Raw genomic sequence first — 13,104 nt, forward strand, 5'->3', positions numbered from 1 at the left:
AATAAGAATGGAGCCACTGTTTTGCTGATAGTATCTTCTGCCTTTTAATGTTTGTATAAACATACACAAATATTTAGATTGCTTAACAGAACAGGCAGATATCTAAACCAGTACCCACCATACACAGTGTTGCACCCTGATAAATGGTTTTGAACCAAGACGCTGATCATATGCAGTCCAAGCCATTTTGATCTCAAGAGTTGCCTCTATTTCAGCTATCCAGTTTTTCACCTTTTTCCTGCTTTATTTCCTTTTAGCACTTTCTCAACCACTAATTATTTATTTCTTCTTCTGCATTCTCCTTGCCTTTCCTGTCTTCTTGGTTTATGATCTTTTGTTTTGGTTTTGTATGTAAGTGTATTGCATTTGTTCCAGGACAAGCCATCCTCTCTGTTCTCTAACATTGTTCTACAACTGCTCTTTGTGAAAATGTTATTTCACTGAGCACAAAGAAAGGCAGGGAAAGGATTAATTATGCACCTCTTTTTAATTTAAATTGATCTTAGCATAGAAAAAGAACCAGTTGCTATTTGTTTATACAAGTTCTAGCTAGAGGCATCTGTAGCATTCCTCACTATCTGTGAGGCTTTATCTTTCCATTTTGTGTTTTGGGAAGATGTTTTAATTACAGTGTAGATGAGAAGAGCAGTGTACATGAATGAGGCTCTGTTTCAGGAGGAGACATTCAGGACACTGAATTCACACAGATAAAAATACAACACAGCCACAGTTTCTGTGCTGTTTTTGAAAATTCTGTTTGTGATTGCAGTGACCCGTGCATTTTGAGGCATCAGTCATCACATACAAATCTAGATGCATAATGCATGCATATATGCCGAAGATGTAGCTTATTTAGATGGTGGTTTTCACCTGTTATTATGAAGACCCATTGATAGCTCATTTTGGATTAATATTTCTTTATCTGATTTAATGCCATGACCTTAAATATATATGTAGACAGAAAATCCTCCTTATAGAAAATGGGAAATCCTAATTGAGGATCCCAAACATGAAAATATTCATTTTATGGGAATAAAAATAAAAAATTAAAATATTATTTTAATAAAATAAAATGTATTTTATTAAATAAAATATTTTTCCCTAAAAATTATTTTTATGGAAATAAATTCTAGAACACAGCCTTACTAATAAATAAGAAAAAAAAAAACAACAATGTAGCAGAGGTTCAGTAGCTTTATAGTTCCCTTGATTTTTCTTTTTTTTTGCCTGTAGTGAAGAAGAGCCATGGTAAGCAAAGATATCTTGCTTCCACATTCTAAGTTCACTGAGTCTTGTATGTCTGTGTTGTTCAAAGCACTTTGATATCTTGAAATGTTTTGGCAGAGGCAGTGAGAAATGCATTATGCTATGGTTTATTAAAAACAAAATAAAACACAAAAACAAAGAGCAAAAGAAAAATGAAGGAAAAAAAAAAACTGTGACAAGAGAACAGGTTGCTCTGTCATTTCATTTTCTGATGTTTACATGTAGCTCCATCGAAAGCTGGAGGAGCTCAGAGATCACCCAAAGGCAATGTCAAAGGATGCTCTCTCCGAGTAAATGTATGATTTCACTCGGTGATCTGATTTTTTTTTAAAACTTCTGCTGGCTGGTAACACCAAATCTGATTGGTTTGTCCTCTCATCCCCATCTTTTTCCTTCCTCTCTCTATTTCTTTCTTTGTATTTTCTTTCTTTTCTAGCTGGGGTTTCATTTTAATGTATGTGAGAAACCCGACCTGATTGACAGAGTTTATTGTAAAGAATACCCTACTGCATTTTGAGTGCTAATCAAACTGCAGAAACTAAAAAAAAAAAAAAAAAAAAAAAAAAATCCCTTTCCAAAATCAAAGTTGCATATCTAAAAGTTTCCTGAATATTAAACTTAGCAATGAATAAAAGAGATACCCTTAATTTAAAGAATAAAAATACCTTCTGCCAGTGATTGATAGTATTACCTGAACCAAAAACTATGGCTGATATAAGGTAACCCAAAAGCATATAGGTTCACATGTACCTCTGTCTTTGCCATCAATCTTTTTGGGTCCCTGTTTTATCTCACAAAATTGGTCAATATTTGGTTGAATGACAGCTATGCAAATTTTGTTGCTTGTTTTTTTTAGCAGACTAGTGCAAAAAAATACAGCAGCATGTTTCTTCTGTGTCACATTTGTTCTTTAATGAAAAAAGTTGTGAAAAAAGATTTAGGATCTAGTATATCAGTCATGACACCCTATAAAAGTCACCCAATTTTCACAGAAACATTTAATAAAGCAAGTCAAATCCACTATAACAACACAGACAGCAGTTCACCTCATAAATTAAGAATAGGTTTTCAGCAATTCTATATAGAAGTGTCTTTAAGCCACATATTTTGCATAAAATGAAATTAGGAAAAAGTTTGTAGCAGAGTAAATGTGAAAGTTAATAACACTTTATCCCTTTGCACATCTGTCCACTGAAGGGTCTCTCAGTAATTTCTTTAGATTCATGTCCTCTTTGTCTTCTATACACTCTGTTGTCATCCTCAAAACTATCATTCTAATGCATAATCCACTAAGGTTATACAGTGCAAGATAATTTTTGTAATGAAAATTATTTGATAATTTTTGCCCCTTTTGGGTGCTTTTGCATATACAGCTTTGTACCTGACATACAGTTTATTACTGCTTATTGTCAAGTAGAAATTCTTGAGTTTATAATCTTTTGCAGGTCAAATACAAGGAAATTGAGCTGCTAATATTTTACAGTTTTCTGTAAAATAAATTTGATTAAAGGACAGTATCTTTTTCCTGGCAAATCCTTTAGGAATCAAGTTTTCAGGGTATAAACTGTGTCATATTTTACATTTGGTGATAACTCACAATCAAGACAAAGCAAGATATTTTAAACTACTTATTGTTAAATTACTGACTTAGTACTTAAAAATAAATATAAAGCCAGAAAAAAATATATGCCATGAAACATGGTACAAAAAAGATGATCTAATCATACATAATTTCACAGAATATCACATGAGGAAAGATTTCAAACTAAAAGCTGTGACTGCATTAGCCATGGCAGCAGGACAACATGAGTTGTCATGAAATTGTTCTGTTCCTCTGTGCCACTTTATCTGTTATTTCATGGCCATATCCTCCATGATGGAAGTCAGTCCATTAGTAAGGAATATAAGTAAGGAATGTAAGTAAGTAAATAAATAAATAAATATTCCATATATTCTGCATATGCCTCTAAGTTTCCTAAAACAAGCAGAACACATTGCTAAAATTTGCTGCTTTGTCACTGCTCGCCTGATTCATGCAGTAATAATGGATGTTGTAGATAAGAGCATTTTAAAAGACAAAATGCACATGACTGATCAAAGAGAAGAAGTAGTGAACAGTTGGAGAAAAAAAATGAGGGATCTGTTAATAGTTAATTTTAAAAATAATTTTCATTTTTTCCATACTGCTTTTGGAAAGGGTTTTAGATGCAGGTTTTTGATACTTCTACAATGTGGCAAAAGTATTGAATGGTATGGGAGGGGGAGCATGTAGTATCTGATGGCCAGCTCCAGAAGTGAAAACTAAACGCTATTGCACAATACCATTAAGGTGGAACCTTTATTCCAGAATGAATTGCAAAGACATTCTTCCCAGATTAAGTTCAAAGGCCATTGGAAATATGTAGGAAACACTGGAATTCTGCAGAATATCACAGATGCCACCAAAAGTTTAGAAAGCTTGCCAGAGATCTGAAATAAAATTCCACTGAAAACATGCATGAAAGTTTCATTAATTAAGGATTTTTGGGGGTTGAATAGTTTTCTTTCAATATCAGCAGTAATGCATAGCCATATACAAGGAAGTTATGCTGACCTAAGTTTGGTTTTGCATTTCTTCTTGCCAAGTTCATTCATCTTGCAGTTCTTTTCATGACTTAATATTTTGACCCCTTGTAGTGACCAGTTTGACACTGAACTGTTTAGAAAAGTTAGTGTTCAGTCACTTGGACATGGTAGCATTTCCCCCTCTGAAATTAATGTAGCAGTAGCAAGTGCAATTGCTACTGACATTATCAGGGGAAAAGAGTTGACTTTGTTATATTTTATGTGTAATACCTCCCAAAATTGATACCCTTTTGGAAGTGTGGAATTTCTCTGAAATTCAACAGAACAATAATGCTTCAGTCTGTGCTTTGAAGATTCTTTTTTTAGATTTTTTTTTTGTTTTGTTTTTTTGGGGTTTTTTTTCTTGTTTGGTTGGTTTTGGTTTTCATGGGGTTTTTTGGCAAATGTACAGGCTGCGAATTTCTAATACAAGTTTAATTTCTGCAGAAAAATATTATGGAAAGTCCAAGAGAAAAAAAATTATATCCAAGTACAGAGTTCCCAAGTAATATGCCAAACAATTTTTTGTGGCTTTTAAGCAGTATGGTTCCAAGCCGAACCATATGGTTTTTTTTTTTCAAGAAAAATATTCTCAGAATTCATAGCAGTGGCCAAATACTTTCAATAGATTATGTTAAATGGAACCAGGATTCTACTTTTCCGTACAGATCTGTGTGTCTCAGAGTCTGTGGTCTCCTGCATGCATTTGCTCTTACTTAAAGTACCTGCTTTCTTTGGCCATGATGAAGGATTAAATTTACATGACTCTTATTCTTGATTCTGACATTCACTCAGTAAAGATCTGAGTCAAGCCAGTAAGGTCTTCAGACTGAAAACAAATTACTCTTACAGCATTTGAAACAAGTTCTCATTTGGTGTAAATAACTCTTTTAAAAGAATTCTCACAATAGTGAATTTCTGTGACTGACAATTTGACCCCTTAAATGGAATATTTGTGAGGGAAAAGAGCCCAAATGCCAGCACATTACCTTCACCCAACGTAATATGTAGGGGTTGTCAGGTAGCATACAAAATAATGAGAGCTGCCCCTTCTCTCAGCTGGACAAACAGTCACTGAAGTTCATAAATGACAACAAATTATAAGTAGAGTACGTGATAGATTGCAGAAACATCAAAGGAGCTTGGAAACGTATTGATATTTCATTTTAATAACACAGAAACAATGCACTTACAAAATCCCAAAATCAGAGAGATGCTTAAAAATGGAGTCCAGTTAGCAAAAAAAGCAATGACATAGAAACGATCAGGAAATTTTAAGTGTGCAGAAGATTAAACGGTCACATTGTGTGATCCTATTGAAGATAAACAGCAGTCCCTGTGGGCTGTGAGCATAATCCTTTCCTCAAGAACATTAGGTCAGTTTGGAACCACAGCACTTCAGTATACCTTTGATTTCATCGTTATGAGAAAATGAAACGGTACATTGGGAGCCTAGACATGTATGAATAAGAAAACAAGAATTTAGGGAAATTGTGTATGTGTGTGTTTTTGAGTGGAGGAAGAAAAAATATAATAATTATTACTGGTATCTTATTGAGGGGAGTATTGTCATTTGCTTCTATAGAACTGGAACTATGAAAAAGAAAATACAATATTACTTAAAGTTATTAAATCCTAATTGGAATAAGACAGAAGTTAAATGGTTCCATTATTAATGAAAATATGGGTAATTAGATTACAGGATACTTTGACAAGGAAAGTGATAGCATTCTATTTAGAGTAGTTGCCTAAGAGAAGATTAAAGTGCACAAATGTCTAGCGTGCCCCTTGTAAGTTGGCGTGAGGAGTGGACAACATGAACCAAGTTCTTTAGATTTGTGTGGAGTATAGTTCCAAAGCTTCTGACCATTTTTGTTTCTGTGTATCTAGTTGCTGATACGTAAAAAACCCATGCTGTGATGATTCTTGCTAATCATGCATTCTTTGGATCCTCACCTGCAAAACCGAGGCTAATGGTTTTTCCCATGCTGTTGAAAGACAAACCATGGGAACAATGGCTGGACATTATTTATGAAAATCTTGATTAGAGCCTCATCCAAAAGTCTTAGGTGAATAGCTGCACTCCTGTTCTGAGCAAAAGCACACCTTTCTTTAGAAAGATTTTAAAGACGTCTTTCTTTTTTCTTTTTTTTTCTATAATTATAAAATAGACTGTTTAAGAATAACAGTTTATTTCTTAAAACTGTGTTTTTCAGTCTTGCTATTTGTTTGAAGGAATTTTCTATTTTTGTCTTAATCCTTCTCAGTTTAAGAAAACATTTCATCAGTTGAAGAAAATTCCGAGTGTGTGTGAATATTTAAGATGATGCGAAGTGATTCAAATTTCCTTAGCAATGTTATCTAGAAGAGCAAATAAAATACAGAATGTCAGAAAGGAGGAAAAATATTTTTGGAATATTAAAACTTCTTGAGGAAGAAAAAAAAAAAGTTGTATATTTAATGGAGACATAAATTAGCACAGACCAATGTGACTGTAGAAATTTCCTGGAAGTGATATTATATATTTCAATGAAAAAATATGAAATACACATTTGAAACTGAAAAATATTCTTGAAAGACTTCTTATGAATACTATGTTCTCTGCTCAGTCCATCATATACCTAAATCAGCAAGTGGAAAAACAACCTGTGTGGAAATCCTTGCTGAATTCATCTTTCCTACAGATGTATCCAAACTGCTGTACAGTTTATTAAGTCTAAGGAAGTTTTGCTAAGGCTTCTGATAATTCATTTTTTCACCCCTAGAAAAAAATCAAGACATGATTTTTAGTATATTTATAAGAACCATTTTTTTACATTTTGTTTATTAGGCTGGTTTTGCTCCTTCTTCAGACAGTGAAACATGAAATATTTTCACCCAAAGAAAGGATTTTTCTATAAATTACTGGCAAGTCCTTTTTTAATACTCGAGTTATGTCTGAGTGATGAATAGTGTGGAATAATGGCTATCATGTAGAAACAAAATGTGTCTTGAGCAGTCAGTAAAACTGTAGGTTACCAATTAACTTGTGTTAACTTGCACTGAACGCTCTTGACAGTGGACAGAGTCCCTCAAGAATTACACACATGACATTGCTTAGGGGCATAATCTGCAGATTTCTACTGACCTATATCTGGCCATTAGTCATTGAACTTTGCAAGTTATTCTGGTTTTTGGGGCAGTGAGATCGAAGAAAAACTTCCTTGTCAAAATGCTGGTTCTGAGTATGTCAATACATAAAGATATTCAGAGCCTCTTACGGATTTTCACCCATAAGATGTATCTTCTGTAGAGTTAGAATAAGACTAATACTTTTAAATGAAACAGATCAGTAAAGTTTCATCCTAGAATACCTTATTGTCCTAAAGATAGTGTTGTCAGATATCTAGTGGACCAAGAATTTATATTTGTCTTCAGATTCATCATTAGTCTTAACTATTTTCAAATAGAGTACTTTTTTCCCTTTTAAGAAGCTTCCACCTTAAAAGGCATAAATTTGAAGTTTCTGAAATAGCTGGTCATGGAAACTTTATGAACCCCCTGCCACTACCTCAGTGCTGGAACCACCTATACAGAAAACCTTCTGAGACCCTTACTGTGCCACCATTTCTTTTTTAACAATGTTTTCTTTTCCCCACTGCACAACCAGGCTCGACTCCCTTCGTGCTCATCCACCTATAGTGTTTCTGAGGTATACTTTGCACGTGTTCTTTCACACAGTCGACCTGCTCACCCATCACACTTTTTTGATTTTGTTTACTTTTTTCTTTTTTTTTTTTTTTTTGCATTGCACTGTGCACAAGTGGGGAAAAATCAGCTGGGGGGGCAGATTTTGCATGATCAATCTGCAACCATGTTCAGCGTGGTTTTAAAATCACTGTACCAGTCTGAGACCACCGTGATGTATAGTTAGACAACTATTACATAGCATATGAGCATAAATTATATGATAAAAACATCCTTAGTTATCTCTTACATTAAGTAAAAATAACAAATTTACAGATGTCAAGGCTGCAAAATGCTTCACTTGTTAGTCTGACCCATTTTCGGACAGTGAAACTGGAAGGGCTCTGTAAAGATGGCCAATTATGATTGCTAATTACCTGAATGATTGCTAATTGCCTGAATAGATATAGGTGGATTATGATACCTGAAATTCATTATTAATTTCCAATGGTCTGGCTCAAGTCATTACCTGACAAAATGGATGTACCATTTTAAATACTTTTGTATCATGATGGTCTTCTATAATGAGGTATAGTACCATCTTAACAAGAATTGAAAATGAAAAGGCTTTCAGTTGTAAATAGAATGGAGAAGAAAGAAGAAATACCTTAAGATAAATTAGAATTCACAACATCATGGGAAAAAACAAAGTTTATAAAATACTGTAAAATTGATTCCATGGCCTGCTGTGTAAAGATTAGATTTCAGCATATTATTGTAATTTATAAATGGATGAGTATCAAAAATGTGGACTTAAGCTTTTCTGCTATACTGAATCAGTCTTGAGCACATATAATTACTTATCCTGCATTTTAAAAGAGTCCCTTAAAGGTGACAAGATCCCATAAGAAGTTAACAGTTTGCTCTACCTCACACTGTGGGCCAGGTTCTAGACCTGATCTGAATGTTCTATTCATGAGCAATATAAAAAATGCAAACATAAAGAGCTCACCTACTCAATCACTTTGTCCCTAAGCAGAAAGACCCGTACCTTGCTGACTGTTTGTGTAATTTGTTCTCAAAAGTTTCAGCTTCTCAAGCAATCATTCCTAGCACTTCCTTATCCTTAGTACTAAAAGGTTTTCATAGATTCAGTGTATGAGTAGGCAAAAGATGTAATAGAACAGTTTTTAACAAGAAAGATGCTTACCAGTTTTTCTGTCGTAGATCTGTCTGGCTCTACTGGGAGACAAGTAGTTTTAAAAATAATCAAGTATGTGTTCTTAAAAACACCTGATATGTATTCTGCAGTTCATTGTGCAGTTCACTGTATTATATGAAAGCCTTACTGTTTTTATCATGATTATCATCAAGCCACCAATATGGAATAAATAAGTTATATTAGACTCAGGTCCATACAAAGCTACTTTTTTCTAAGCTAATGCCAGAAAAAGCAATTAAGTTTAGTGCTTATGGGTGCAAGGCAGAAGCCATTATCACTCCATTCTGAATATCTATATGAAATTAAGAAAAAGGAGTTGATCGACAGGCATTTCATAGCTCATATCAGCAAAAATTACAAACATGCTCTTACAGATGATGAAATCACTAAGTCACTTTGTCCTGAGGTGACTTTGTGATACTGAATTGTATCCCCATTCATCTGTTTAGCCCGTAAATAAGTGTTGCACCTTTAAGACTGGTTCCTAGAATGAAGTGGGGGGAGAAGAAGAGCACAGATTTTTCTCCTGAACAGATAGTGGGAAGGGAGTGAATTTTGCCCTTTAGGAGACATCTCTTTGGAAGTTCCTTTCCAAATTTGTCCCAAACAGGACACACTTTCAGGGAAATTAGAGTCTTCTTGCTTTGCCTGCAACTTAAGTCATTTGTCCATCACTTTATGGAGGGATCACTGTCTTCAGGAGAAATACAAACCAACATATTGCAGCTGGTTACTCATCAGCATATATGGGTCTCCTGCTTGATCAAATTCCAAAAACTTTTTTGCTTTCTCCAAAACTATCACTGCTTTGCAATTTGTGCTCAAGATTCTGCTATCTGAAGTATCAAAGTGGCACTGCAAGACTGTGCAAGCAATTCATCCTTTATATTCTGTCCAAAGGCAAGATCTTCATATCTGAACTACAAATAGCCTGGTTGTCTGCTGAACCAGATCTTGTGATGCAGTAGCTGATCGGAAGTTCATGCTCACAAAACACACAGTACAAGATATAAAAAGCACAAGGTATAAAAAATATGGATACATTATTCTCTGGTGGCAGACTACCACCCTGTGTGTTTTGCAGCAGAACATTCAAGCCACTGACAGATCCAATTGAAACTGAAGATGTCTGTGGCAGTTGTAACTATTTGAAAAGGCAGGAAGGGATTGGAGGTTCTCTGAGGTCCATAAAGGATTTGTAGTCTAGTTTCTATCTTTAAGAGGTTCCTCATTCAAAAATACAGCTTAATGTCAGGATGCATATCAAACAATGTTCAACATCATTCTCTATTATTTTGGAAAATGGGAAAGGCTGCTATGAGTAAACAACATCTTGACTTCTAAATTATAAGTGTTGACTTCCCAAATTGAAGTGTTGTTAAATCAACTCCAGAAGCCTGTCAGTAATTTTGATCATGGGAAGAAAATTAGTATTTGTCTCATAATCAGGGGAAAAAAAGAACCACACTTCTGATAGGATCTCAAGGGGGTTTTTTGTGTCCACACATATTTCTGTGGTTCTTATTCCAAAAAAATATTTTTCTTAATCTAATTCTTAAAGCATCAAGTTTAGACCTTCTTAATGTTCTGCATCTGAGTCATCATCAGATAGCTTTGGACCTTCAGAGGATATCTGGAACAAAATGGCAAGAGAAATGGAATCAGTGCTGAGATTTCAGCTGAACCTGCCTTCTGACAAAGGTACAATGAAAGATTAAAGAGATAACCTCATATAAATGATTTCTGAAATCTCATTTTAGGAAATAGGTGGATTAGATTAATTGTAAAATTTCGTCACAATTTTAATTGTTGAGAAAAGATCTGGAATTGGATTAACTAGCGCTTGCAGAACTCAAATTGTAAAAAAGCCAAGTCAGTCTACTGTCAAGGATTTCCTGTCACACAGAAGGTCTTTGATTGAAGAAGTAAAAGATCTTCCAGCAGAAGACAAACCGGACCTGTGTATTCTGCATGGTGAAGTATTTGAGGTAGAATTTGCTGCCTGTTTTGTTCATAGAAAACATCCTAGTAGAGGCTATTTTGCATCTCAGAGTCCAATAATTAAAAAAAGCTTCTTTTCATCTGTTCATTTTATTGTCACCAGTAGCATGAGTGGAACTCCAAATGTGGTCAGCTGATGCCTATTTGAGAGTAATGGGCAGAAAGATTTTAGAATTTTCTACTTACTTTTTTGTACAGAGAGGTTTGTTGAGTTGCAGGCATTATGGTATAGAAGTATTATACACCCTCGTAGCCCCAGTCAGCCCCTTAACAATTCCACTTGTCTGTAATGCAGTCTTGAATTTGGTTCAATTCAGTGAAATTGAAGTGAGTTTCTTTAAAAAGAGATTTCCTTCTGTCAAGGGAAGTAAAGCTTTAATTCTCTAAAATGATATGATGATAAAATATAAGTTTATATTCTCTTTAAATTTCACATTGTGCAATTAAATTTTTCAACCTCGATGAAAACCAGTCAGCTTCATGCCTATAATTTTTGTGGATGTTAGCAGGACTACTTAAATTGGTTGTCTAAGAGTTAAATTATTAATTAGGACTTATAATTACTTAACAGATGTGCAGTATGGTATGTGTAGTATAGATATGTAATTTAGTTATTAGTCAGTTGTCACTAAACAAGGTTTATTTTTAAATAGCAGTAGTTCACTTAAGATATTAAATCAAATCAGCTTCACTTAAATTTTTAGAACTACTCTGACATCAGCTTGTATCTCAAAAATATCATTCACAATGTAAATTGGACAGATTATTCAATGAAGACCCATAGTTTCCTAATTTATAAAATTACATTTAGGTAGTGTTATGCAGTGGCACCATTTTTTATTCTCATTTGTATCTCAAACTTTCTATTAGCAGCATCAGTTTCTCTCTCCCTCTCTCTCTCCCTGTCCTCTGGCTTTTGCATGTGCTGTGTGTTTGGCTAAAAGCGTAATGAAGGAAACCTATTGATCTGCTTGTTGGAAGCATAGTGGCAACAAAATGCTTATTGCAGTGCTACTCCCTGCTTTCCAAAAAATAAAGTTTTTCAAAGAGGAAGACACTCAGGTCCATAGCTTGTCATGTGTTTTATTTAGCCTCACTGAGTGGTTAGAACATGATGTCTTTTGTTGTGAAAGATCTGCAAAATACTGCATTAGTTCTCTCTCCCACAAAGAATATTATTTCTGTAAAGATAGGTTTGGAAAATGTATTGGCTGCATACTGATTGATGGGATTTAATTGTGTATTTAGCATTGTTAATAACACAGCAGAGACCTGTATTATCTTATTGAGAGTCACCAGTACAGGGAATTAAGGAGCAGTATTCAGAGAACAAGAGGAAACACTATTTCCTACAATAAGTAGTAGACTTCAGAAGACCATTCAGATTTTTAAGTGCCGTAGGTTAAAGTATTTTATATAGTGTACATTACAAAATGTTGTAAATAACTGAATCTTCTTCTTCAGAATTTAAGCCAAGTAAGAGGCTGATTCTCCTTCTGCTTAGACTAGTTTGACTAGAAGGCAGTGCTGAATGACCAGGAACTGCAACTCTGGCTTTCAGATGTTTACCACGAGCATAGAACCTGAATTCAGTTTTAGCTACAGGATGCTAAGTTCCCTGTTGATATCTGTTGTAAATCTGCTCTACATAGTCCAAATTGAGTAAATGTAAGCAGAGCCCCTGTTCTTTTCTCTGATTTCATGTAGAAGTCCAGCAGATAGAGAACTTGGTTCATTACATCTGACATACAAAAATATACTGAGCCATTGAACAGAAATTTCTGCATTAAATTCAGATTCCCTATCTTGTTGCCTTATGAATGCCATATACTTTGTAGAGAAGCTCTTTCAAATTTGAAATAATGTTTTTCCAATAAATAAATGAACACAACCGAGCCAGTAACCATTTGGGGGTTGTCCAACCTCGCTGGCACATTCTCCTCCTGGTTTTAGTGGTTTTGATGTTTTTGCAGTTGCAAATAGAACAATGAGTTTATAAGTAAAATTAGAATTTATAGGCATTTCTCTTTCGAACATGAGCAAGAACTCAGAGCTTTCTATTTGGCAATTGCCAAAAGGATTGCATTTTGATTTGCTAGTACTATCACCTTATTCTATGGTTAAGAAAATTAATTAATTAAAATTTTTACTTTTAGAGGAACGCGGTTTCCTCAGTGCACATTAAAATGCAAAAATTTATGAAAAAACATTCTTCTTCCTTATTCATATAAAATAGTTTTATGAGTGCTATCTTCATTCATGATATTAGGATTAGTTTAGGATTAAGATTACAAACATCTTCTTTAGTATTCTCTTTGTCATATAAGAATAGAGTATGGCAAAAT

At 34.3% G+C, this 13,104-nt stretch overlaps 1 protein-coding gene across 20 annotated transcripts in view; it reads left to right on the forward strand.

The window, feature by feature from the left end:
- The window catches only part of GPHN (gephyrin), a 275,721-nt gene that overhangs the window by 201,021 nt on the left and 61,596 nt on the right, over positions 1-13,104 (forward strand). For 9 of the 20 annotated variants that reach the window (XM_053980254.1, XM_053980258.1, XM_053980257.1 and 6 more), the window contains one exon: positions 7,520-7,561. The exons of the other annotated variants lie outside the window; for them this stretch is intronic. In XM_053980254.1, coding sequence (XP_053836229.1) covers positions 7,520-7,561 — 42 coding nt within the window. The remainder of the gene's footprint in view (positions 1-7,519; positions 7,562-13,104) is intronic. 20 annotated transcript variants of the gene reach the window in all.

Source organism: Vidua macroura, chromosome 6 (genome assembly GCF_024509145.1).
Source record: "Vidua macroura isolate BioBank_ID:100142 chromosome 6, ASM2450914v1, whole genome shotgun sequence".
Classification (NCBI taxonomy): Eukaryota; Metazoa; Chordata; class Aves; order Passeriformes; family Viduidae; genus Vidua; species Vidua macroura.